The sequence below is a fragment of the Ranitomeya imitator genome, chromosome 1 (assembly GCF_032444005.1).
Source record: "Ranitomeya imitator isolate aRanImi1 chromosome 1, aRanImi1.pri, whole genome shotgun sequence".
NCBI classification, from domain to species: Eukaryota; Metazoa; Chordata; class Amphibia; order Anura; family Dendrobatidae; genus Ranitomeya; species Ranitomeya imitator.
Window position 1 is genome coordinate 158,062,843 of NC_091282.1, and position 24,953 is coordinate 158,087,795.

Sequence of the window (24,953 nt, forward strand, 5' to 3'; positions counted from 1 at the left end):
GAATGAAAGGAGTGGCGGTCAGGCATGCGGTCTGCTCCTAATTGTAAGGGCAATCAAAGTTCTGTCACAGATAAAGATTTCCCAATTATGCTGATCTTTGCGGGTCCTAGTAGTCGGACCACCACCGATCACAAAGTTATTAGCTATTGTCTGGATAGGTGATAATTAGTTTTCATTGGACAACCTGTTTGATTTAACTACTGGAGTTCACTGAACGAGAGTGGGGGAAGGGTGGGAAACGATGGGACCCCTGGAGTTCAGCTACAAATCTCCCATCCTTTGGATAGGTGATAAGTTGCGATCATCTTAGAACCATGTAAAAATTTAAACTTAATACTTGAAGTGAACAGGCCGCCCCAAAGCACGAGCATATCATTAACTGAAAACTAAAAATAAAGATTAAACAACAACCACAAGACAGATTTCATAAACCAAGGTATCCTTTTAGTCAGTATAATGGCGCCAATCTGACACTGTCTGTAGGTTACTGTGCACAGTCCTGCTGACAGGTTCCCTTTAATATTTATTAAGCTCTCTTATCTACCAGACGTGCAAGAAGTCAAAAAGTCCCTAGGAATAGAAAAAAATAAAAACAAAATGCAAAGTGTAGCGTAAAGACACATTATATCAGATTGTGGACCTTTTTAGCTATGACAAGCAATGAAGGTACCACTGACAGAGAGCAACGTTTCTAAATGGTGGGATCCTTAGAGGAGCAACTGCAGGTGCAGGGAAAGCTCCTGGCTATAGTCCCTGAAGGGGCCTAATGGTGTATTGTAAAAGTGAAGTGCATATATGTGTATACAGTATCTGTATAATCTAGCAAAATAAGTAAAGCATCAGCAATATCATTTACCAGCTGCTGGGTCTCACTGTCCTGGACTTCAGTCTCCTCTCCGAGCAGCTCAGTCATCTTTTTCCATAGTTGGTAGAGTTCATCCTTTTTGATGTCTTCATCTTCCTTCATCTTGATCAACTGTTGCCATGTATGTGCTGCCTGATATATTGAAACACCGATGGGTTAAAAAGGGACAATGGGAATATTTTCCACCTGTTAGATGCTTCACTGGGAGATACCAGCTTTTCATAGTCTAAATATATATACATACCGTATATACTCGTGTATAAGCCGAGTTTTCAGCACATTTTTTAGGTGCCTCGGCTTATACTCAGGTCGACTTATACATGAGTATATATGGCATATGTATAAAGTTTATATACTCATCTTTTATATTTTAAAAATCACAAAAAGGAAAATGAGCCGATGCAAATGTTTGGGCACCCTTTTAGATTTGTGTGCTCAGGAAACTTTGCCCAAAATTTTAGACCTAAAATTAGCCTGTTGGTGTTATGGCTTGCTCACCATCATTGTTAGGGAAGCCCAAGGGATACAGATTTCCCAGCTTTATAAAAACCCAGCCTTCTCTAACCTTGTGCCAAAAAATAGCAGCCATGGGTTCTTCTATGGAGCTGCCTAGCACTCTGAAAATGAAAATGATGGAGGCCCAGAAAGCAGGAGAAGGCAGTAACAAGATAGAAAGGTGTTTTCAAGTTGCTCTTTCCTCAGTTTGAAATGTAATTAAGAAATGGAAGTTAATAAAAACAGTGGAGGTCAAGAAAAGGCTTGGGAGACCAAGAAAAATTTCAGTGAGAGTCTGCTCGTAGGATTGCTAGAGAGGTAAATCAGAACCCCCACTTGACTGCAAAAGAAAGATTTAGCAGACTTTGGAGTTGTGGTACATTGTGCTACTGTTCCGAGACACCTGCACAAATATGGCCTTCATGGAAGATTCAATAGAAGAAAACCTATCCTGCATCCTCACCAAAAATTTCAGTGTTTTAAGTATGCAAAAGAACATCAAAACAAGAATTATGCTTTTTGGAAACAAGTCCTGTGGACCGATGAGATTAAAATAGAACTCTTTGGCCACAATGATCAATGTATGGAGAAAAAAGGGGCACAGAATTTTAGGAAAAGAACATCTCGCCAACCATTAAGCATGTGGGCTGATCAATCATGCTTTGGGGTTATGTTGAAGCCAATGGCTCAGGGAAAATTCACTGGTAGAGGGAAAAATGGATTCAATTAAATTTCAACAAATTCTTGATGCAAACCTAACACCATCTGTAAAAAAAGCTGAAGGTGAAAAGAGGATGGATTATACAAATGGATAATGATCCTAAGCACACATCAAAATCCACAATACACTACCTCAAAAGACGCAAGCTGAATGTTTTACAATGGCCCTCACAGTCCCTTAATCTGAACATCATTGAATATCCGTGGCAAGACCTCAAAATATCAGCGCAAGTAAGGCTACTTTCACACTAGCGTTAACTGCAATACGTTAAAATGCGTCGTTTTGCCGAAAAAACGCATGCTACAAAATATTTTGCTGCATGCGTTTTTTCCCCATAGACTTGTATTGGCGACGCATTGCGACGAATTGGCATTCGTCGGTATACGTCTTTCGACGGATGCGTCGAAAAGAGGCGACACGTCGTCTGGAAAAACGTAGATTGTAACATTTTTTGGCTCCAACAATAAAACGTGTCTCGGCGCATCCGTCGGCATGCGTCTTTTGCTAGAATGAAAGTCAATGAGCGACGGATGCTTCGAGACACGTCGTACGACGCAATGCAGCGCTGCAATATGTTTTTTTCTATTGAGCATGCTCAGAAACAGGATTTTTTATCTAAATGGCCAGACATCCCCAAATCTATATAAACCTGGTCTGGGCCTTCAACCCCCACATATGCCAGCAAGACCCAGAGACAAGAAGAAGCCTCCAGCCAGCCGGACACCAAGAGCCCAGCCGGACACCAAGAGCCCAGCCTGGCAGCAAGACCCCAGCTGGACACCAAGACCCCAGCCTGGCAGCAAGACCCCAGCCGGACACCAAGACCCCAGCCTGGCAGCAAGGACCAGACACACTCCAACAGTGTGAGTATATTGCCATTTTTGTGTGTGTGTGTGTGCGCATTTGTGTATGCCGTACTGACTACAGCAAGAGCTTTTAAAACCTGAATCCAACCTGAGGCCTGCCGTCGTCCTGCAACAGCCAGTGCCCTGCTACAGTCCAGATCCACCCTGAGGCCTGCCACTGTGAAGACATCAAGCTCCAGCCGGAGGACTGATGGCCGTGTGTGTGTGTGTGTGTGTGTGTATTTTTGTACTGCTGTGTGCTTTTGTATGTATGTGTTCATGTGCCTGCACCTTATTATGCCTTCGTCAATATTATGCCTGTTCATGTGTTATGCTTGCGTTATGACTCTGCTTGCAGGTATGTTTGTGTGCGTCTTGTTGGTTGCATGTGCATTTGTCAATGCCATATTGGTTAATGTTGATTTTTGATGTATTTACTAAAGGTATCGTCACACTGAGTGATGCTGCAGCGGTACCGACAACGATCCGGATCGCTGCAGCGTTGCTGTTTGGTCGCTGGAGAGCTGTCACACAGACAGCTCTCCAGCGACCAACGATCCCGAAGTCCCCGGGTAACCAGGGTAAACATCGGGTTACTAAGCGCAGGGCCGCGCTTAGTAACCCGATGTTTACCATGGTTACCATCCTAAATGTAAAAAAACCAAACGCTTCATACTTACCTTCCGCTGTCTGTCCCCGGCGCTCTGCTTCTCTGCTCTGGCTGTGAGCACAGTGGTCGGAAAGCAGAGCGGTGACGTCACCGCTCTGCTTTCCGGCCGCTGTGCTCACAGTGAGGGCAGGAAAGCACAGCGCCGAGGACAGACAGCGGAAGGTAAGCATGAAGGTTTTGTTTTTTTTTTTTTTCTTTTACACTGGTAACCAGGGTAAACATCGGGTTACTAAGTGTGGCCCTGCACTTAGTAACCCGATGTTTACCCTAGTTACCAGCGAACACATCGCTAAATTGGCGTCACACACGGCGATTCAGCGATGTCTGCAGGAAGTCCAGTGACGAAATAAAGTGCTGGACTTTCTGCAGTGACCAACGACATCACAGCAGGATTCTGATCGCTGCTGTGTGTCAAACTGAAGTATATCGCTAGCCAGGACGCTGCAATGTCACGGATCGCTAGCGATATCGTTCAGTGTGACGGTACCTTTAGTATAGTGGTTTGTTCAGCATGTGGGTTTTTTTTTTTTTATTGGATGTATTATTGCAAAGCCTAGTGGTCTGCAGCTTGTTAATAGAATGTGTGAGTGCTTTTTTTTAAAAAAAGTTTTAATTTTATTAATTTACTGTTGAAACCATTCCCAGTTGATGTACTTGTATTTAAAATAAAGAGCATTTCTGCTCCATTGTGATTAAAAAAAAAAAAATATTAATAAAATGTTTATTAAAAAATTGTCCGTAGTATAATTTCATAAAGGTAAATTTAAAACAGGTGTATGTACCAATGGTTACACATGCAATACAGAGTTGGTTGAGGGTTCATTTTTTACTAAAGGTTATCCTTTAAAAGGTTTTTTGGGGGAGGTAATTTTTTTTTTTTTTTTAGTTAAACTTAAAAATATTTTTAAAGGTGTCTCACATTTTTACATTTTTTTTTTTTTTTGGGGACATGGAAAAGAATGGTATAACGTGCACCTGTTTTTGGGTTTGGGTGTTCACCTATTTTACACAATTTAACAGGGTGTTTATTGCTGAACATTACCTAGTTCTGGGGTGGTCTAACTATAAATCCATTATACTTATTATATTGCAGATAGAGTAGGGACCACAGGCACCAGGTCCACAGCCACCAGGTCCACAAGCACCAGGACAAAGCCACCAGACCACAGCCACCAGGACCGCATCGTCAAATTATTGAAAGTAAGTGTTGAAGACCCCAAATCTGCTACTTCAATGTGTAGAGCAGATTGCAAGTGTCTTTTAACTTACAGACCCACCAGGTCCACAGCCACCAGGTCCACAGCCACCAGGTCCACAGGCACCAGGTCCACAGCCACCAGGTCCACAGGTTACCGGAACACAATGTCCTCTTCTGGCAGCCCTCCTCCACAGCAACAGCGTGTATCGGTAAGCAAATAACCCAAAATTTTTTTTTTTTTTTTTTTAATTTTCATAAATTTTATTCACTACATGCATTTATTATGTTTACACAGGAAACAGAATCCGATGAGGAGCTGTCAGAAGGGACCGAGACGGGTGGAGATATACAAGTGGAGGAGGAACCAAGTGTAAGTAGTTGTGAATCACTTGCTTCACACCATACACCAGCACCATACATGAAACAGATTTTCAAATACAACGGAACCAAGAAAACATATACATACATTCAAACTAATTTTTTTTATCCTCTATTTCAGTCTCCTGCTGCTGCTGCTGTTGCTGAACACCATGAAGGTTCTCCCAGGCACTCCCAGAGTCGGCGGACTCATCGCCGCGGTCGGCCATCAGTAAGTTGCTTTTTTTTTTTGGGGGGGGGGGGGGGGGGTCGATTGGTCATTTTTTTTTTCAGGGTACTAATTTTTATTTTTTTCTTATATATTTTTTTTTCTCACAGGCTTCACAGCGTGCTCCCGCAGAGGACTCTGACATAGAGATTGAAGCCCTCATCGAGGAGGTCCGAGAGCGGGAGCCGCTGTGGAACATGGCTGACCGCAGGCATGCTGATACCAGTGTCACCCGTCGGCTCTGGTTGGAAGTATGCCGGAATATCTTTCCGAGGTGGGAGGACCTTCTTCCACAGCAGCAGAGCAAACTATGTAAGTATTCACTTTTCAGTGATGTTTAGAGCTGAATGTAATGTATTGTATTTACCTTTTTTTTTTTTTCTTCATTCCTGTCTTCACAGGTGGCAAGGTTAGGAAGCGGTGGCGGTCACTGAGGGATCGTTTTAAAAGAGAATTTAACGAGGAGATGCAGGCCCGGAGTGGCTCAGCAGGAAGGAAGAGGAGGAGGTACAGATACGGCCCTGCCCTCTCCTTCCTGAGGCAAACCATGCTGAGTAGAGTGTAAGTATTCAACATCACAGTAAGAACCTGTCTAATCACAAAACTTTTCTTTCAGTCCGGGCTTTTTCATATCAATATATTAATTTTTTTTTTTCTTTCACAGCACCTTCTCCAGCCACCGTGCGCCTGCATCTACCTCTGCGCCCTCTGAAGCGATCCCTCCTGAGTCCGCCACCGGGGACCACGTCGGTAGGCCCCACACCTCTCACCCCTCTGTCCCCTCCACTTCATCCACCTCTACCAGTGGAGCGCAGCCTTCCTTATTCGCATCTGATGGTCAACAGATAGCGTTCCCTTTACCCCACCCCTCTGACCCTGCCACCTCTACACCACCGTTAGGTTCGTGGCGTCAGCGTCAGAGGGGTCAGGAAAGGAGCTATGCTCCTGAGTTCTTGCATCTAAATGCAGGCTTCCAAAATTCATTTAAAATTTTGGGAGAACAAGTGACTGCTGGTTTCAGCATGGTGCAATCGCGCATGAGTGAAAAGTAAACCACCATGAAATCAGCAGTCGCTTGGATAGGCTGCATTTAGATGTAAGTCAAGCTCCAGCAAATCTTTTTTTTCAGTCCATGCTCAGGAGCATGGAAAAGCTTTCTTTTGATCAGCAGATGCGGGTAATGAATAGCTGCCATAACGCTCTTCTGAAGGTCATCAATGAACCACAATCTACCCCCACACCTCCCCACACATCCCCGTCCCAATTTCAACACCATGCCCCACAATATCACCGCCAGTCCCAATATCCACATCAGTCCCAATATCCACATCAGTACCAATACCCAACCCGGCCCAGAACCCAAATGTATTCACCCGTGTTTTCTTCGTCTTTGCCCAGCTTTCCTTCCCCAGGAAGTTTTCCACCTACCCCAACACAACCCCCCTCTGGGTCAGCCTCCTGCTTTTCACCCCCCTTCCACTGCAGACCAAACAGGTAGGGTTTCCCCAATCCCACCTACCAACGTGGTCCAACCTTCCAGCCCCTCCTCCCATAGTTACTCCACCCGACACTACCAAGACCTGTGAAACTGTAATTTCCTTGTTACTCAAAAATTCTTTTTTGCCAAAAAAAAAAAAATGTTTTTGAAAATTACCAAAAACAAAATTTTTTTGGAAAATTACCAAAAAAAATTTATTTTTTTGAAATAAAAATATTTCTGGTTTACAATCTACTGTGTGTGTGTTGATTCATTAAGGTAAATATTAAAGGTTAAGTGAAAAGAAACACCAGACGTTTTCAAGGTATAACAAAATGGTTTTATATTAGCAAGCAAACCACACTTTGTGTTCTTGTTTTTTTTTGGGGGGGGGTTGCTACAAAAACAATTTTGACAAACAACAAAAACCAAGAAAAACATGTCACACAATGATGTCTTGCCATGGAATCCGCCCAACAGGTGACAAAAAATAATCCGCAAACTGGTCCCTCATCATTGTAACGGAACTGGTGGAGCGAACAGAGGCACTGCGGTAATCCCACAAGGATGTCTCCAATTCTTCGTCATCCAAAGTAACAGGCTCCTTTGAAATAACAAAATTATGGAGCACCACACATGCCTTGACAACATCGTCTACAGTTTTTGTTTCCAGTTTTATTGCCGTCAGCAGAACTCTCCACTTTGCCGTCAATATACGGAAAGAGCACTCTACCACTCTTCTTGCTCTGGTAAGACGGTAATGAAATACCCGCTTGGTACGGTGTAATTCACGGCTGCTGTATGGTTTCAGTAGGTGCGGCGACAGTTGAAAGGCTTCATCACCTACACACACATATGGCATGGCTGGTTCACTTGTTCCTGGGAGCGGTCTTGCTGGCGGGAAATTGTATGTATCTCCATACAGGCAGCAAAACCCATCGGAGAGTTTTTAAACACTTGTGAGTCGTTGGACCGGCCATACGCTCCTATGTCCACAGCAAGGAATCGGCAGTTGGCGTCAGCAATAGCCATGAGTACAATGGAGAAGTATTTTTTATAGTTATAGTACTCTGATCCTGTTCCTGCCGGTTTAGCAATCCGTATGTGTTTGCCGTCCACGGCACCAACACAATTTGGGAAATTGCAATTTCTCTCAAAATGTTCGGAACTTCTCAACCAGATTTCCATTGTTGGTTGTGGGATATACTCCGGCTGTAAAGTGTCCCAAATCGCACGACATGTGTCCTTCACAATTCCGCCAATAGTGGAAATCCCCAGCCTGAATTGGAAATGGAGTGAAGTCAAAGACTCACCCGTAGCTAGGAAGCTGCAGAAAAAAAAAGAAAGAAAAAAAATGTTAAAAAAAAAAATTGCACAGACCATCAACCAAAAAAAACCCAGTGGAATGGCCTCAAACAAACCATAAAATTACATGCTGCAGAAAATGCTGCGCAATGTGTCAGCGCAGTTTTTTCTGCAGCATGTAATAACATTCAATATGACCAATGACACAAGATAAAAAAAGCAGTGGAATGGCCTCAAACAAACCATAAAATTACATGCTGCAGAAAATGCTGCGCAATGTGTCAGCACAGTTTTCTCTGCAGCATGTAATAACATTCAATATGAGCAATCACATAAAAAAAAAGATGCTTACCGCAGTGTCACCAGGAGCCGCTCCGCCGGTGTGATGGCAAGCCTCATTCTTGTGTCCTGCCTTTGGATGACCTCCTCTAGTTTTCCAACCAAATAATCGAAATGTTCCATTCTCATCCGTACATAATTGTAGAATTTCTGTGGGTTGCACCGCAACTCCAGATAGAGAGTGGACTGGACACCCCTGGTCATCCGCAGCTCATTGATTGGATGTATCCAGAATCGTCGCACTCTCCGTTGCATCCTCCGTCTTTCTGCTGCCGCCTCCTTCTCCCGCACTATGATATCCAGGCGATTCGTCTCAAATATAACTTCAGTAACCAAACTCGAAATCCTCCCAATTACACCATCCATCCTTGCCACTAAACTAAAACCCTCAAAGATGGGCTGTAAATACAGTCAGTATATAGATTTCCCTTAGTTTCCAGTAGCCAATCAAATTTTGGTGCCTCCCATTTTAAAAACGGATCCGTCGTAAAAACGGATGCAACGGATGGTAAAAACGTATGCAACGTATGCAACGCATCCAGCATTTCAACTGAACCGTTTATCGGATTTGCGACGGATCCGTCGAAATGCTGTATGCGTTGCATACGTTTTGCAGTTTTTTGACAAATCCGTTTTTTCAGGAAAAAGACGTTTTTGTGACGGTTTGCAGTTAACGCTAGTGTGAAAGTAGCCTAAGACGACCCAGGAATCTCACCGAACTGAAAGAATTTTCCAAGGAAACAAGGATGAAAATTCCTTAGACAAGAATTGAAAGACTCTTGGCTGGCTACAAAAAGCATTTATAAGATGTGATATTTTAAAAAGGGGGTGCTACTAGGTACTAACCATGCAGGAAGCCTAAACTTTTGCATTGGCCCATTATCCTTTTTGTCATTTTAAAAATTAAAAAGAGGACAATAAAGATATTTTTGTGCATAATATACGAAAGGAAATGTGTCATCTGTAACTTTAGGCCTTTTAGGGTTCATTTCATCTTCACCTTGCTTAACTCTTCACAATAACAATAATTTTGACCAGTTGTGCCCAAACTTTTACATGCCACTGTATACCACCTGTGTGGAAACACCAGCACATAAGTCATCTCTGGAAAACTGATCATTTTTAAAATATTTTGCTATAATTTTAAAAAAGCATAAAAAGTCTGACAGTGCGGAGTGATATCTAACAGGCTTTTGGTTACCACTGGTTATCATGTGTTTATCCACATACAGATATGTAGAGGTCACCATACTGACATTACCGAGGCTGTGTTTGCATTAAAGCGGCTGAAAGGGGTTACACACAGCGTTAGGAGACCTCAGAGTTGTCAACTATCGTATATTCCAAAAAATTGTAATACTGAATGTAAAATATAAGCTCACCTGCACACATTTCTTCTCCTGCTGATATAGCTCCACTAACTTTTTACAAACTTCACTCCACTTTTGCTTGTCAGAACTGGAAAATGAAGTAAGGATTACAATGGTTTACAGAATATCAATTGGCCAAATAACCAATTAAATATCTATATAAGACTGGCCATCCTACTATCTATAGTAATGGAAATGCACATCTCAATACAAATTACTTACCTATGTGACGAATGTTACAAGGGCGGCATTGCTTCCTTCTAATATTGATATGCAGTGTGTACAGTGGGGGAAATAAGTATTTGATCCCTTGCTGATTTTGTAAGTTTGACCACTGACAAAGACCTGAACAGTCTATAATTTTAAGGGAAGGCTAGTTTTAACATTGAGAGATAGAATATCAAAAATAAAATCCAGAAAATCAAATTTTAAAAATTATATCAATTTATTAGCATTTAGCAGTGAGAAATAAGTATTTGATCCCCTACCAACCATTAAGAGTTCTGGCTCCTACAGACCAGATAGACGCTCCTAATCAACTTGTTACCTGCATTAATGACAGCTGTCTTACATAGTCACCTTTATAGAAGACTACTGTCCACAGACTCAATTAATCAGTCAGACTCTAACGCAGTGATGGGCAGCCTTTTGAGCTTGGTGTGTTAATTCGAAAAATAACCGAGCATAACTCGGGTGGCGTGTCACTTCAAGAAAAAAACAACAGAATTTTGAGATATTTATAGTTTAAATAATAAAAATGTATAATTGTAAATATATAACTGTATTTAAAAAACCAAAAGCTAATTATTTAGCTTACCTGCTTAGTGACTTCTGTCTTCATCCGTCAGTCGGTTTCGTTTGTTGGTCTTGATATTATTTAAGCTGTGTTAAACTTCCTTTACTTAACCTTTTTTTTTAAAATATTTTTTGTGGTTCTCCATTAGGGGGGCAGTGACAGAAGATAGAATTATAGATAGCCTGTTAGCCCTGCAGGCAATTAGGGGTTAACTAGCCTAACTGACCACAAGATGGCACATGTAACTGTCTTTTAGGAAAGGACAGGGTTAATAAGCAAAAATAGGGGTTAATAAGGGTGCACACCAGTAATAGTGGTGAAATAGAGTCTGCACTACGCTGCAAGATGGCGTTTCTTATGCAAATTAAGATGGCTGCCACTATTTCTAATAGCAGAAAATGGCACCCATAGCACAGGCCCTTGTCTCTCCCAGCCTCCTCATCACTTATCTCAGTAATGATGGTTAATTAGAAATCCATGACACCCCAGAACAGTAGATTCGATGATGGTTGCTGTGGTTATGTGGTTGCTGGTAATGGCGAGAGATGGCCCCAGAGATGCGTCCCCCCGTGGCATTCCGCTGCTCCGCCAGCCGGAATTGACGTCAAAGATCCCCTACCGACCTAATGGAAGTCTCAGAACTAGACGCTCTGTGCCGGAGTTCTGTTGTTTTGGCCTACAGACCTTCGGCACAGAGTATTTACACTACACTACAGCAAATGTTTCATCCTCGGCTAAAGATGGGCGGACCCCTGGATGTTCGAGTCCGGGTGAACATTTAAAAAAGTTCAGGTTCGAGTACCAGAACAGTACCCGGACTCCATTCACTTGAATGTGAGCCCGAACATGAAGTGTTTGCCACGCTGTCATGTGCATGACAGCGTGGCAAACACCGCTTCTGACCGGCGGTGAAATCATCCCCGTCACTCAGAGAGCCGCGGTTCCCACCCTGTCTTTTGATCTCCGATCAGCTGTGATCGGACGTATAAAGTTTACCTCCAGTCACTGGTGTCAGCTGAGGGGACTACTGATCTCATCATCCGACACGTACTGCCGCAAATAACAGTGAGAGCAGGAGCAGCAGATGGGAGTATTCATCAGCCGCTCCTGCGCTGTAAATAATAAAAAAAATAGCCTCAGAGACCAGTGGTGACGTCATCGAGGTTACCTCCATTCAGTGAGGCTCCGTTCCCAGCCGGGCTGAACTGCCGTGACCTCGGTGACATCCCTGCTAGCACCGTAAGATTTTTTCCGTGTTCGATGTCCGTGCCCGAACAGTAGCTGTTCAGTACGGATGCCGAACTTTACTGTTGGGTTTCGCCCATCTCTATCCTTGGCTGCTGCACAAGGTCATGCAGGAGCCGAGGATGAAACGTTCTTCTTGGCATGCAACCCAATACTTCTCTGTATGCGGCTGCGTGTCAACAAAAATGGCTACGTGTGTCAGTGCTGACACGCATGTCAAAGGTTCGCCATCACGGCTCTAACCTCTACAACATGGACAAGACCAAAGGCTGTCAGGGACAAGATCATAGACCTGCACAAAGCTGGAATAGGCTACAAAACCATAAGTAAGAAGCTGGGTGAGAAGGAGACAACTGTTGGTGCAATAGTAAGAAAATGGAAGAAATACAAAATGACTGTCAATCGACATTGATCTGGGGCACCAAGCAAAATCTCACCTCGTGGGGTATCCTTGATCATGAGGAAGGTGAGAAATCAGCCTAAAACTATAGGGGGGAATTTGTTAATGATCTCAAAGCAGCTGGGACCACAGTCACCAAGAAAACCATTGCTAGCACATTACGCCATAAAGGTTTAAAATCCTGCAGTGCCTGCAAGGTCCCCCTGCATAAGAAGGCACAGGTGTAGGTCCATCTGAAGTTTACCAATGAACACCTGGATGATTCTGTGAGTGATTTGGAGAAGGTGCCGTGGTCAGATGAGACAAAAATTGAGGTCTTTGGCATTAACTCAACTGCTTGGAGGAGAAGAAATGCTGCCTATGACCCAAACAACACCGTCCCCACTGTCCAGTATGGAGGTGGAAACATTATGTTTTCAGGTTGTTTCTCTGATGAGGGCACAGGACTACTTCACCACATCAATGGGAGAATGGACGGAGTCATGTACCGTTAAATCTGAGTGACAACCTCCTTCCCTCCGACATGACATTAAAAATGGGTCGTGGCTGGGTCTTCCAGCAAGACAATGGCCCAAAACATATAGCCATGGCAACAAAGGAGTGGCTCAAAAAGAAGCACATTAAGGTCATGGAGAGGCCTAGGCAGTCTCCAGACCTTAATCCCATAGAAAACTTATGGAGGGAGTTGAAGCTCTGAGTTGCCAAGCGACAGCCTCAAAATCTTAATGACTTAGAGATGATCTGCAAAGAGGAGTGGATCAAAATTCATCCTGCCATGTGCTCAAACTTCATCATCAACTACATAAAACAGCTGACTGCTGTGGTTATCTACAAGGGTTTTGCCACCAAGTATTACGTCTTGTTTGCCAGAGGGATCAAATACTTATTTCTCACTGCAAAATGCAAATAAATTTATATAATTTATACAATGTGATTTTCTGGATTTTATTTTTGATATTCTATCTCTCAATGTTAAAATTACCCTACCCTTAAAATTATAAACTGTTCATGTCTTTGTCAGTGGGCAAGCTTACAAAATCAGCAAGGGATCAAATACTTATTTTCACCCACGGCATATACTATGTTATATGCATAGTAACATACATAGTAACATAGTAACATAGTAACATAGTTAGTAAGGCCGAAAAAAGACATTTGTCCATCCAGTTCAGCCTATATTCCATCATAATAAATCCCCAGATCTACGTCCTTCTACAGAACCTAATAATTGTATGATACAATATTGTTCTGCTCCAGGAAGACATCCAGGCCTCTCTTGAACCCCTCGACTGAGTTCGCCATCACCACCTCCTCAGACAAGCAATTCCAGATTCTCACTGCCCTAACAGTAAAGAATCCTCTTCTATGTTGGTGGAAAATCCTTCTCTCCTCCAGACGCAAAGAATGCCCCCTTGTGCCTGTCACCTTCCTTGGTATAAACAGATCCTCAGCGAGATATTTGTATTGTCCCCTTATATATTTATACATGGTTATTAGATCGCCCCTCAGTCGTCTTTTTTCTAGACTAAATAATCCTAATTTCGCTAATCTATCTGGGTATTGTAGTTCTCCCATCCCCTTTATTAATTTTGTTGCCCTCCTTTGTACTCTCTCTAGTTCCATTATATCCTTCCTGAGCACCGGTGCCCAAAACTGGACACAGTACTCCATGTGCGGTCTAACTAGGGATTTGTACAGAGGCAGTATAATGCTCTCATCATGTGTATCCAGACCTCTTTTAATGCACCCCATGATCCTGTTTGCCTTGGCAGCTGTTGCCTGGCACTGGCTGCTCCAGGTAAGTTTATCATTAACTAGGATCCCCAAGTCCTTCTCCCTGTCAGATTTACCCAGTGGTTTCCCATTCAGTGTGTAATGGTGATATTGATTCCTTCTTCCCATGTGTATAACCTTACATATATATATGTGCACATAACAATAAAAAATGCTGAATATGCCCTGGTATATCAATGTTAGAAGGAAGTAATGAAGCATTCGTCATATAGAGAAGCAATTCTTGTGATGTTTTATTCAGATGTGCACTTCCATCACTACAGATTGGAGGATGATGATTCTGGTAATAAGAGATTAGTGCAAAACAAATAAGGTTAAAAAATATTATGTCATTTGTTTCCAAAAATGTTGCCTCAAAAAAGGTTCTGATTATTATGGATCCTGGCTGTCAGTGAATATTTAGATGCAATATTGATACTGGATGATAAAACATTAAGTCCAATGTAACTTAATGGTCACTGTACTTTCAGGCAACCTCACTTTATCTAAGAGTTAATACACTAAAAAGACAATCTGTAAAATATTAATTAAGAAATTATGGTTTCTTAATCCTCCTCCACCACCCCCAGAAAAAAAATCAATCCAGAGTGCCAGCCACTAGGCATCTTCTTAATGTCTAACTTAATGGCTATTGCTGGTTCTCAATTGTAAGACACTGAGACAGTTTACATAAAGTGGGGATGGTTTCATCTATCTGCTCCTACTCTTCTGTCTGATGAACTGCATACATGTGTTTCAAAGAGACAGACTTTCAGTTTGAAGAAGGCAAGCCACTGGACAATGGCAGGAGCATTTCATGTTGGGAAGGTACAGCACCTATTGTCCTGGCAGAACGCTGATGAAGAGGAACCAACCTCTCAAGAAGAGTGAATGACAAGTTACAAAGCATGAGAATCGCCAATTCCTGGACACACCTGACTGATATTTGCTCCAGAAGTATGTTTCGTTTGTTGTGAGGGTTGACGTCACTAAGACTATGCTTTTCTACCGTGTAAAAGGACAAGTATGCATTAAACTCAAATAAGCTTCCGTTATTCAAGAGCTTACTGCAATGTAAATGACCGTTTCATCCAACTATTGTCTGACAAGGCCCTATTATCACATCATCCTACATCACTTTCGATGCACTTTCAGGATATTTCCTTTTATAATAAATGCCCTCTACTTATGAAAAGTAGAAAAACAGTCAACTAAACACCACATCATATTAAGCAAGATGGCACAGAAATTGGGGCGAGAGCTTTTAAATCATTACACAGAAAGAGTACAGACAGAAATAACTTGTTCCACCATGCTAATAGCGGCCACAATGTGCTCACAACTGCTTCCTCCCCTAAAGGTCAATGTATAAGCGCCACAACTGAATCACCATCATTAAGGCAAATGACGGAGCGGAGCTTTATTACAGGAGCTGTTATATCATGACCAATACGTACTGTAATAAGTCACAGAAAGCTTAAATAGAACCTGTCATCACGATTTGCATGTTAAAGTACGTTAAATGGCTTAATGGCATAATGGCGCAGTTATACAGATTCAATAGAAACCTTGTGGGAAGAAATCCGCATCCTGGTGTTTTTTTCACTTGCAATTGAAGCTTGGGTGGTGGCACATGTGCAGATTGACCTCAAGGCAATCTTCAGTAAAATGAAGAGGTGGCACGAGCATGAGGACAGCGCCAACTTTAAAAAAGGAGGCAGATTCAAACACCAGCGTGGGTGGAGGGGCTGGGGCACAGCTGAAGACCCTACCCCCACTCCCTTCCCTATGCACCGAAAGCTTATTGCACCCAAACTTCAAATAAAGATTAAAGAACAACCAGTATATGTATAACAGAGCAATTATGGCCTGGCCTTGCCTTTACTTTAATATGCATAATTGTGATGACAGGTTCTCTCTAACCCTTTAAAGCAAACCAGGTCTGACGATATAAGAGAAGACCACCTCCTTTCAGGTGTATGCTGCGTATCTGCCCCAACCCGACCTGAAAGATAAGAAAAAGAGCACTTCACATGTGAGGCAGCCCGGTCAGGGGAGTGTCGATCTTCTTGGTCCGGCGCCTCCCTTCTTGTGATACCGTCCTCCTTCTTGCTTTATATGGATGATGTGTCCCTACATCATCCACACAGTCTCCCCAGAAGCGAACTCCTGACTGGCATAATTTTATGCCCTGACTAGTACTGCAGTGCGCATGCGCCGGGGCTCTTTGACATTTCCTGGCGCCTGCGCACTGCAGTACTTTTCTATGCCCTCAACAGTGCAGAGAAGTATACCTGCGCAGGAGCGCGATGCCGGGGAGACTGTGTCGATGACGCAGGGACGAGTCATCCACACTAAGCAAGAAGGAAGGCATCACATGAAGAAGGGAGACGCCGGACCAAGAAGAGCCACACCCCTCGTACCACACCACCCCGCAAGTGAGTATCATAAAAGGGTTTTTCCCCCCAAGCTATAGATATAATATTCAAGGCATCAGCACAATCCTGCTGACAGGTTCACTTTAAGGAATGAGCGACTTTATATGTTAATAACCGAGCCTCATTTGTCACTTTATGAGGTAATAACTATGGAAAGCTTCAACATATCCCACTGATTCTAGGACTGCTTTTTCATGACAAATTATACTTCATGATAGTGGTAAAATTTGTTCGATTTTAACTTGTGTTTTCTTTATGAAAAAAATGGAAATTTGGCAAAAATGTAGCAACTTTCAAATTTTTAATTTTTATGCCCTTAAACCAGAGTTATGTCACCCAAAATAATTAATATATACCATGTCACACATGTCTACTTTACATCTGCACCATTTTTTAAACATAATTTTTTTTTTTTATAGGACGTTATACCTCTGACGAGTAGTAATTTACTATACATTGATGGAATGGTTTGAAGCAACATGGTAATGTCTTCAATGTGGAGGTGTCCGTGTGGTCACTTGATCAAAAAATCAATTACATGCACGTCTCGCTATGTAATTTATTATGCCACCTGTCTGTGTAGCTTAATCTAGATCGGCCTTACGTCGCGCCAATTAAAAGTTTGTGTAAGGGAACACGTGCTTGACATTCAGGCCGCAAGTGACCACACGGACACATCCACATGGAAGGCGTTACCAGTTACCACGCCACTTCAAAGTATTCCATCAATGTAATAGTAAATTACTACGGGTCTGAGGTATAGACACATTGGATATCGGAATTTGCGGTGCCAAGCTATCCCATCACCTTGCCCAGGTGAAGTCTAGGTGGATTTGAACCCTACAAACGCTCCATCCACAGGGACTTAACGAAGATCTTAGTTTCGCCCCTTTTCTGTGATCGCCACCCTGCTGTATTGGGTGCATGTGCTCTGTATTGGGTGCATGTGCTCTTAATTTAAATTAATTGTTTTTATATTTGTTATTATCATCTTTCAATATTTTAGGATCTATTTCATTGTTCCGAGCAACCACCATGCGTCCCTCGGTGTGTTCTTAAGGTGTGGCTCACGAGAATATATATATATATATATATATATATATGGTTTTTCCATGAAGATACTTAAAAAACTCTATTGTTAGCCATATTCAGATTTTATATTTTCATTCCTCTCATATATTGGGGTATATCTTTTGCTTTAAATGGCATATATTTGACAACCTTTATATATGTATACCGTATATACTCGAGTAAAAGCCGAGACCCCTAATTTTGCCACACAAAAACGGGAAAACTTATTGACTCGAGTATAAGCCTAGGGTGGGAAATGCAGCAGCTACTGATAAATTTCAAAAATAAAAATAGATTCCAATAAAAGTAACATTAATTAAGACATCAGTAGGTTAAATGTTTTTGAATATCCATATTGTATTAGGAGCCCCATATAATGCTACATACAGTTCATTAGGGGCCCCATAAGATGCTCCATACAAAATACGCCCCATATAATGCTCCATAAAGTTCATGATGGCCCCATAAGATGTTCCATTATAAAATATGCCCCATATAATGCTTCATAATGTTGATGATGGGCCCCATAAGATGCTTCATACAAAAATATGCCCCATATAATGCTGCACAATGGTTGATTATGGCCCCATAAGATGATCCATTGAAAATGTGCCCCATATAATGCTGCATAAAGGTTGATTATGGCCCCATACGATGCTCCATAGGAACATTTGCCCCATATGCTGCGATTAAAAAAAAAATGACGTACTCTCACCTTTTGTCCTGAGCAGGCGAGGACACCATCACTTGCAATATTCACCTGTCCCCGTTCAACCATCGCGCCCTCTGACCTGATTATCACAGCCAGATGACACGGAAGACACAGCGGCGCACAGCGGTGGAACGGGGACAGGTGAATATCTCAATGCTCACCTTGCCCCGTTATACTCACCCTACCGTCGCGGTCCCTGCTTCTCCGATGCGATGGTCTCTGACGCTAGCAGCTTGTTCCTGTGTTCAGCGGTCACTGGTACCACTCATTAAATTAATGAATATGCGCTCCACCCCTATGGGAGTGGAGTCTTGTCCATATTCATTACTTTAATGAGCGGTACCATGTGACCACTGAACACAGGAAGAGGTGCGGGCGCCGGAAAAGCAGGGACGTGCAGAGATGCGCGGGGAAGAGGTGAGTATGATGGACAGCTGCCGCTCCCCCGACGAACCCCTGGGACAATGACTCGAGTATAAGCCGAGAAGGGCATTTTCGGAACAGGGGTGGCAGTGGACAAACTAGCTGCAGCCAAGATAGCAGCCTGAACAGCTACTGCGGTAACATCCACAGCCGAGGTTGCGCTCAAGAGCCACCATCCTGCCATCGAGCTGCTGGATATACAGTACAGACCAAAAGTTTGGACACTCTTTCTCATTTAAAGATTTTTCTGTATTTTCATAACTATGAAAATTGTAAATTCACACTGAACACATCAAAACCGTGAATTAACACATATGGAAATATACACTTAACAAAAAAGTGTGAAACATCTGAAAATATATCTTATATTATATATATCAAGAGAGTGCAAAGCAGTCATCAAAGCAAAAGGTGGCTACTTCAAAGAACCTAGAATATAAGACAAATTTTCAGTTGTTTCACATTTTTTTGTTAAGTACCATATTTACTCGAGTATAAGCCGACCCAAGTATAAGCCGACCCCCTTAATTTTGCCACAAAAACTGGGAAAACTTAATGACTCGAGTATAAGCCTAGGGTGGGAAATGCAGCAGCTACCGGTAAATGTCAAAAGTAAAAATAGATACCAATAAAAGTTAAATTAATTGAGACATCAGTAGATTAAGTGCTTTTGAATATCCATATTGAATCAGGAGCCACATATAATGCTCCATATTAAAATATGCCCCATGTAATCCTACATAAAGCTTAATAATGGCCCCATAAGATGCTCCATAGACATATTTGCCCAATATAATGCTGCACAAATGTTGATTATGGCCCCATAAGATGCTCCATAAAGATATTTTCCCCATATAGTGCTGCACAAATGTTGATCATGACCCCATACAGACACTTGCCCCATATAGTGCTGCACAAACGTTATGGCCCCATACAGACACTTGCCCCATATAGTGCTGCACAAACGTTATGGACCCATACAGACACTTGCCCCATAAAGTGCTGCACATACGTTATGGCCCCATACAGTCACTTGCCCCATATAGTGCTGCACAAATGTTAAGGCCTCATACAGACACTTGCCCCGTATAATGCTGCACAAACGTTAATTATGGCCCCATAAGATGCTCCATAAAGATATTTGCCCCATGCAGTGCTGCACAAACGTTGATCATGGCCCCATAAGATGCTCCATACAGACACTTGCCTCATATAGTGCTGCACAAACGTTATGGCCCCATACAGACACTTGCCTCATATAGTGCTGCACAAACGTTATGGCCCCATAGATGCTCCATACAGACAATTGCCCTATTTGCTGTTACTGCAATTAAAAAAAAAAAAAAAAAAACACATACTCACCTCTCCATCGCTCAGGCCCACGACACTTTCAATATTCACCTGCTCCTAGTTCCGGCGCCGATCCATCTTCAGCGTCTTCTGTACTGACGTTCAGGCAGAGGGCACGCACTAACCACGTCATCGCGCCCTCTGACCTGAGGTTCTGTGACAATCTGACTGCACTCTGATGTAATCTGAGCGCAGTCCTATAGTGACCGTGAGAACGGAAGACTGAGACAATCTGACTGCACTCTGATGAAATCTGAGCGCAGTCCAATAGTGACCGTGAGGACGGAAGAACCGGACAGAGAGTGGACCCTCTGGGTCACGGTACTGATACACCCAGGGGCGAGCGAACCCGCGATGACAACCCCTATACAGGGATAGTTGGGGAGCAGGCCCGAGGGGAACAATACCGCAACAGCTGGCACCAAGAGGGACGGCTCTGGAAAGGACAGAAGGGAAGGACGGAAGTGGAGGAGAAATCCTGGGAATGAAAGTAAAAGGGAGAGGGGAGGAAGGGACGAACCAAGGGAGACAGGCTGGGAAAACGGAGGGAAGACAGGAGGAGAATGAGCCTGAGAAGACGGACCAGACCGGAGCAGAAAAGGATCTGAACCAGACAGGGCCAAACGAAGGTACAAACTGCACACAACAATCAGGCACCTCCATTATGGAGGCGAGGCCTGATATAGCCCAAAGAAGTACCTGATTGGAGGAGACAGGAGCAGGGAGGGTCCGAAAAGGTTAACTGGAGGAAGAAGTGCACGCCCACGTCCTAAGGCGCATGTGTGGAGCAGGTACAGGACGGGAGGGAAGAGGAGCGCGCACCCCACGCCGAAATCCCCGAGCAGCAGGAAGAGGACGCGGGGAACCGACGCGACACAGAGCGGCGAGGAGAAATGGAGAGAGCGGGACTGATAGGAGAAGCGGCCGCAGCATCAGAGGAGGCCGGTATGACAGTACCCCCCCTCCTAAGACTCCCCCCTCCGAGACTGGCTGTGAATCTTCTCATAATCCGTGGAGCATTAACGTTCTCCCTAGGCTCCCACGACCTCTCCTCAGGACCAAACCCCTTCCAATCAATAAGATAGAAGACCCTTCCTCTAACCCTCTTCATGGCCAGAATATCCTTTACTTCAAAATCATTGTCAATGCTAAAGGGCTGAGGGGAGTCCATGGGTGCAGGAGAGAATCGATTAAGAATGAGAGGTTTCAAGAGCGAGACATGGAAGACGTTAGGGACTCGGAGAGAAGCCGGCAATCTCAATCTATAGGCCATGTTGTTAATACGTCCCAAAATCTCGAAGGGACCGATGTATCGAGGACCCAACTTGTAGGAAGGAATCTTCAAGCGAATGTGTTTAGTCGAAAGCCAGACCTTGTCACCAGGATGATACGGTGGAAGATCCCTCCTCCTTTTGTCGGCGTGTCTCTTCATCTGGGCTGCAGTCCGAACGAGAGCCTCCTTGGTCTCTCTCCAAATTTGGGAAAATTCAGAAGAAAAGGCGTCTGCTGCAGGCACTCCAGAAGGGGAAGACATAGGAAGAGGTATTCCCGGGTTCAGACCAGAAACCACAAAGAATGGAGATTTAGAAGTTGCCCCACTAGGATGATTATTATGGGCAAACTCAGCCCAAGGAAGAAGAGTTACCCAGTCATCATGATGAGCGTTGGTAAAATTGCGGAGGTAGGAGGTCAAGATTTGATTTATCCGTTCCACTTGCCCGTTGGTCTGAGGATGATAGGCGGAGGAGAAATCCAGCAAAATGCCCAAGAGCTTACAAAGTGCTCTCCAGAACTTGGAGGTAAATTGGACCCCTCGATCCGACACAATTCGCTGAGGAAGTCCATGTAATCTGAAGATCTGATGGATGAAAATTCTTGCCAATTCTGGAGCCGAGGGTAATCCAGGCAATGGAACGAAATGGGCCATCTTGGAGAACCGATCCACCACCACCAGGATGGTTGTGCATCCAGAGGAACGAGGCAAATCTGTAACGAAATCCATAGCTATTTGTTGCCAAGGGGCCTCGGGAACGGGTAACAGATGCAGGAGACCGGAAGGTAGCCCTCTAGGTACTTTGTTTTTAGCACAAGTCGTGCAGGAGGCCACAAAATCCGAAGTATCTTGTCGGAGAGACGGCCACCAATAGTACCGGGAGAGAAGAGCGAGAGTCTTCTTGGTGCCGACATGTCCAGCAACTTTGGAAGAATGTCCCCAATGCAATACCTCTGTTCTCTTGTCACACGGGACAAAAGTTCTGCCAGGGGGAACAGAGAGGAGGTTAGAGGGAGCCACCATGATGATTTTGGCAGGATCAATAATATGTGAAGGACCTTCTTCTGTCTCGGGAGATTGCAAGGATCGGGAAAGTGCATCCGCTTTAGAATTCTTATCTCCGGGTCGAAAATGAAGCTTAAAATCAAAACGAGAAAAGAACAAAGACCATCTGGCCTGTCTGGAATTAAGTCTTTGGGCGGATTGAATGTAAGCCAAGTTTTTGTGGTCTGTGAAAATTTTAAAGGGATGAATGGCCCCTTCCAAGAGATAACGCCACTCCTGTAGAGCCATCTTTATAGCTAGTAATTCTCGATCTCCAATTGAATAATTGCATTCCGCGGGCGAAAATGACTTCGAGAAGAACCCACAAGGAACCAGACGACCGGAGAGAGATCTTTGGGAGAGAGTTGCCCCAGCACCCGAAGAGGAGGCATCCACTTCAAGGATGAAAGGCCTGCTAGCCACAGGCCGATGAAGAACAGGAGCAGATGTGAAGGCCCTTTTTAGGGAGAGAAAGGCGTCTTCTGCCTCCGGAGGCCAAACATTGTGAACCGCTCCTTTCCGGGTAAGAGCGGTGAGAGGCTTGGTCACAGAAGAGAAATGCGGAATGAATTGTCTATAGTAGTTAGCGAAGCCCAAAAATCGTTGGATGGCCTTCAATAGGATGAGGCCACTTAAGTACAGCAGATAGTTTCTCAGGATCCATCTCCAACCCCATGTCAGAAATAATATATCCCAAGAAAGGCAAAGAAGTCTGTTCAAACAAACACTTCTCAATCTTTGCGTAGAGGCGATTCTCCCAAAGACACTGTAGAAACAGACGAACACTTCTTCTGTGAGAGGACAAGTCGGGTGAAAAAATAAGGATGTCGTCAAGATACACCACCACACAAGAATACAGTAGATCACAGAAGATCTCATTCACAAATTCCTGGAAGACCGCTGGAGCGTTACAGAGACCAAAGGGCATGACCAGGTATTCATAGTGGCCATCCCGGGTGTTGAAGGCAGTCTTCCACTCGTCTCCAGCGCGAATTCGGATCAAATTATAGGCTCCGCGTAAATCTAGTTTGGAGAAAATTCGGGCTCTTCTCAGTCGGTCGAAGAGTTCAGGAATCAGCGGTAGGGGATACCTATTCTTGACTGTGATGGCATTCAGACCTCGGTAGTCTATACATGGCCGAAGGGATCCATCTTTCTTCCGAACGAAGAAAAAACCGGCTCCAGCTGGAGAAGAGGACTTCCGGATGAAACCCTTGGCTAAATTCTGTCGGATGTATTCTGACATGGCTAAGGTCTCTGCCGGAGATAACGGATAGGTTCTTCCCTTGGGAAGGGTAGATCCAGGAATTAACTTGATAGGGCAGTCATAGGCTCAGTGTGGAGGAAGAGACTCCGCCTCCTTTTTATCAAAGACATCGGCAAACGAGAGATAGGCAGAGGGAAGACTAGGAAGATTGACGGGTGCTTGGGGAAGACCTGGACGGTAGACGGAGAGCAGACAACGTTCATGACAACCATGACCCCAGCGGAGTATCTCTCCAGAGCGCCAATCAAGAACTAGCTCGTGCGACCTAAGCCAGGGTAGACCCAAGAGCAGAGCGTGAGAAAGATTAGGCAGAACATAAAATGCTATCTTCTCCTGGTGTAGAGCTCCAATCTGCATGACCAACTCGAGAGTGACCATCTTGATGGAAACAGGTAGGGGTCTGCCATCCACTGCAGAAATAAAACGCGGAGTCTCAAGAGTAACCACAGGTATCCGAAATTTGTTCACCTCCTCCTGCCGAATGAAATTACCAGCGGCACCCGAGTCCACATACGCCTCCACAGACCTACGCTCAAGACCTACAGAAATCAAAGCTGAAATAGTTAGGGGTAGAGAGGAATTTGAATCACCTAGGAAGGCCTCTCTTACCTGGCCTAGGTGGAGGAGTTTCCCGGCCTCTCCGGACAGGAACGCAAGAAATGATTTACCCCTCCGCAATAAAGACACAAGCCCTGCGCCAACCTCTCCCTGCGACGCTGCTCCGACAACCTAACCTCCGATCCACCTGCATAGGTTCAGGAGCGGAAGAAGCAGAGGACTTGACCGAGGAGGAACCAGGCACCCAATTAGTCCTAAAGGATCTCCTCTCCCTGACTAATTCTCGAGAGCGCTCCTGGAAACGTAAATCAATACGTGTGGCCAGGGATATAAGGTCCTCCAGGATAGTAGGGGTATCCCGACCTGCGAGCTCATCCTTAATCTTGGACGAGAGCCCTCTCCAAAAAGCCCCTACCAGTGCCTCGTTATTCCACCCAAGCTCAGAAGAAAGTGTCCGGAAACGGATGGCGTATTGTCCAACAGTAAGGTTCCCCTGTTGAAGATTAAAGAGGGATTCAGTGGTAGATGCCACCCGACCTGGCTCATCAAAGACCTTACGAAATGTGTCCAGAAAAATCTGTATACTGGCAACTACCGAGTCATCCCGCTCCCATAAGGGGTTAACCCAGGACAGAGCTTCTCCCTCGAGATGGGACACAATAAAGGCCACCTTAGCACGATCAGAGGGATATTGCTGGGGTAGGAGCTCGAAGTGTAGACGGCACTGGTTCA

The 24,953-nt window shown here is 44.1% G+C and overlaps 1 protein-coding gene across 1 annotated transcript in view; it reads right to left on the reverse strand.

Moving 5' to 3' along the window:
• Positions 1–24,953, reverse strand: part of SKIC3 (SKI3 subunit of superkiller complex) — a 237,132-nt gene that overhangs the window by 173,880 nt on the left and 38,299 nt on the right. Inside the window, exons 5-6 of the mRNA XM_069751930.1 lie at positions 9,884–9,959; positions 857–997 (exon numbers count right to left, since the gene is read on the reverse strand). Coding sequence (XP_069608031.1) covers positions 857–997; positions 9,884–9,959 — 217 coding nt within the window. The remainder of the gene's footprint in view (positions 1–856; positions 998–9,883; positions 9,960–24,953) is intronic.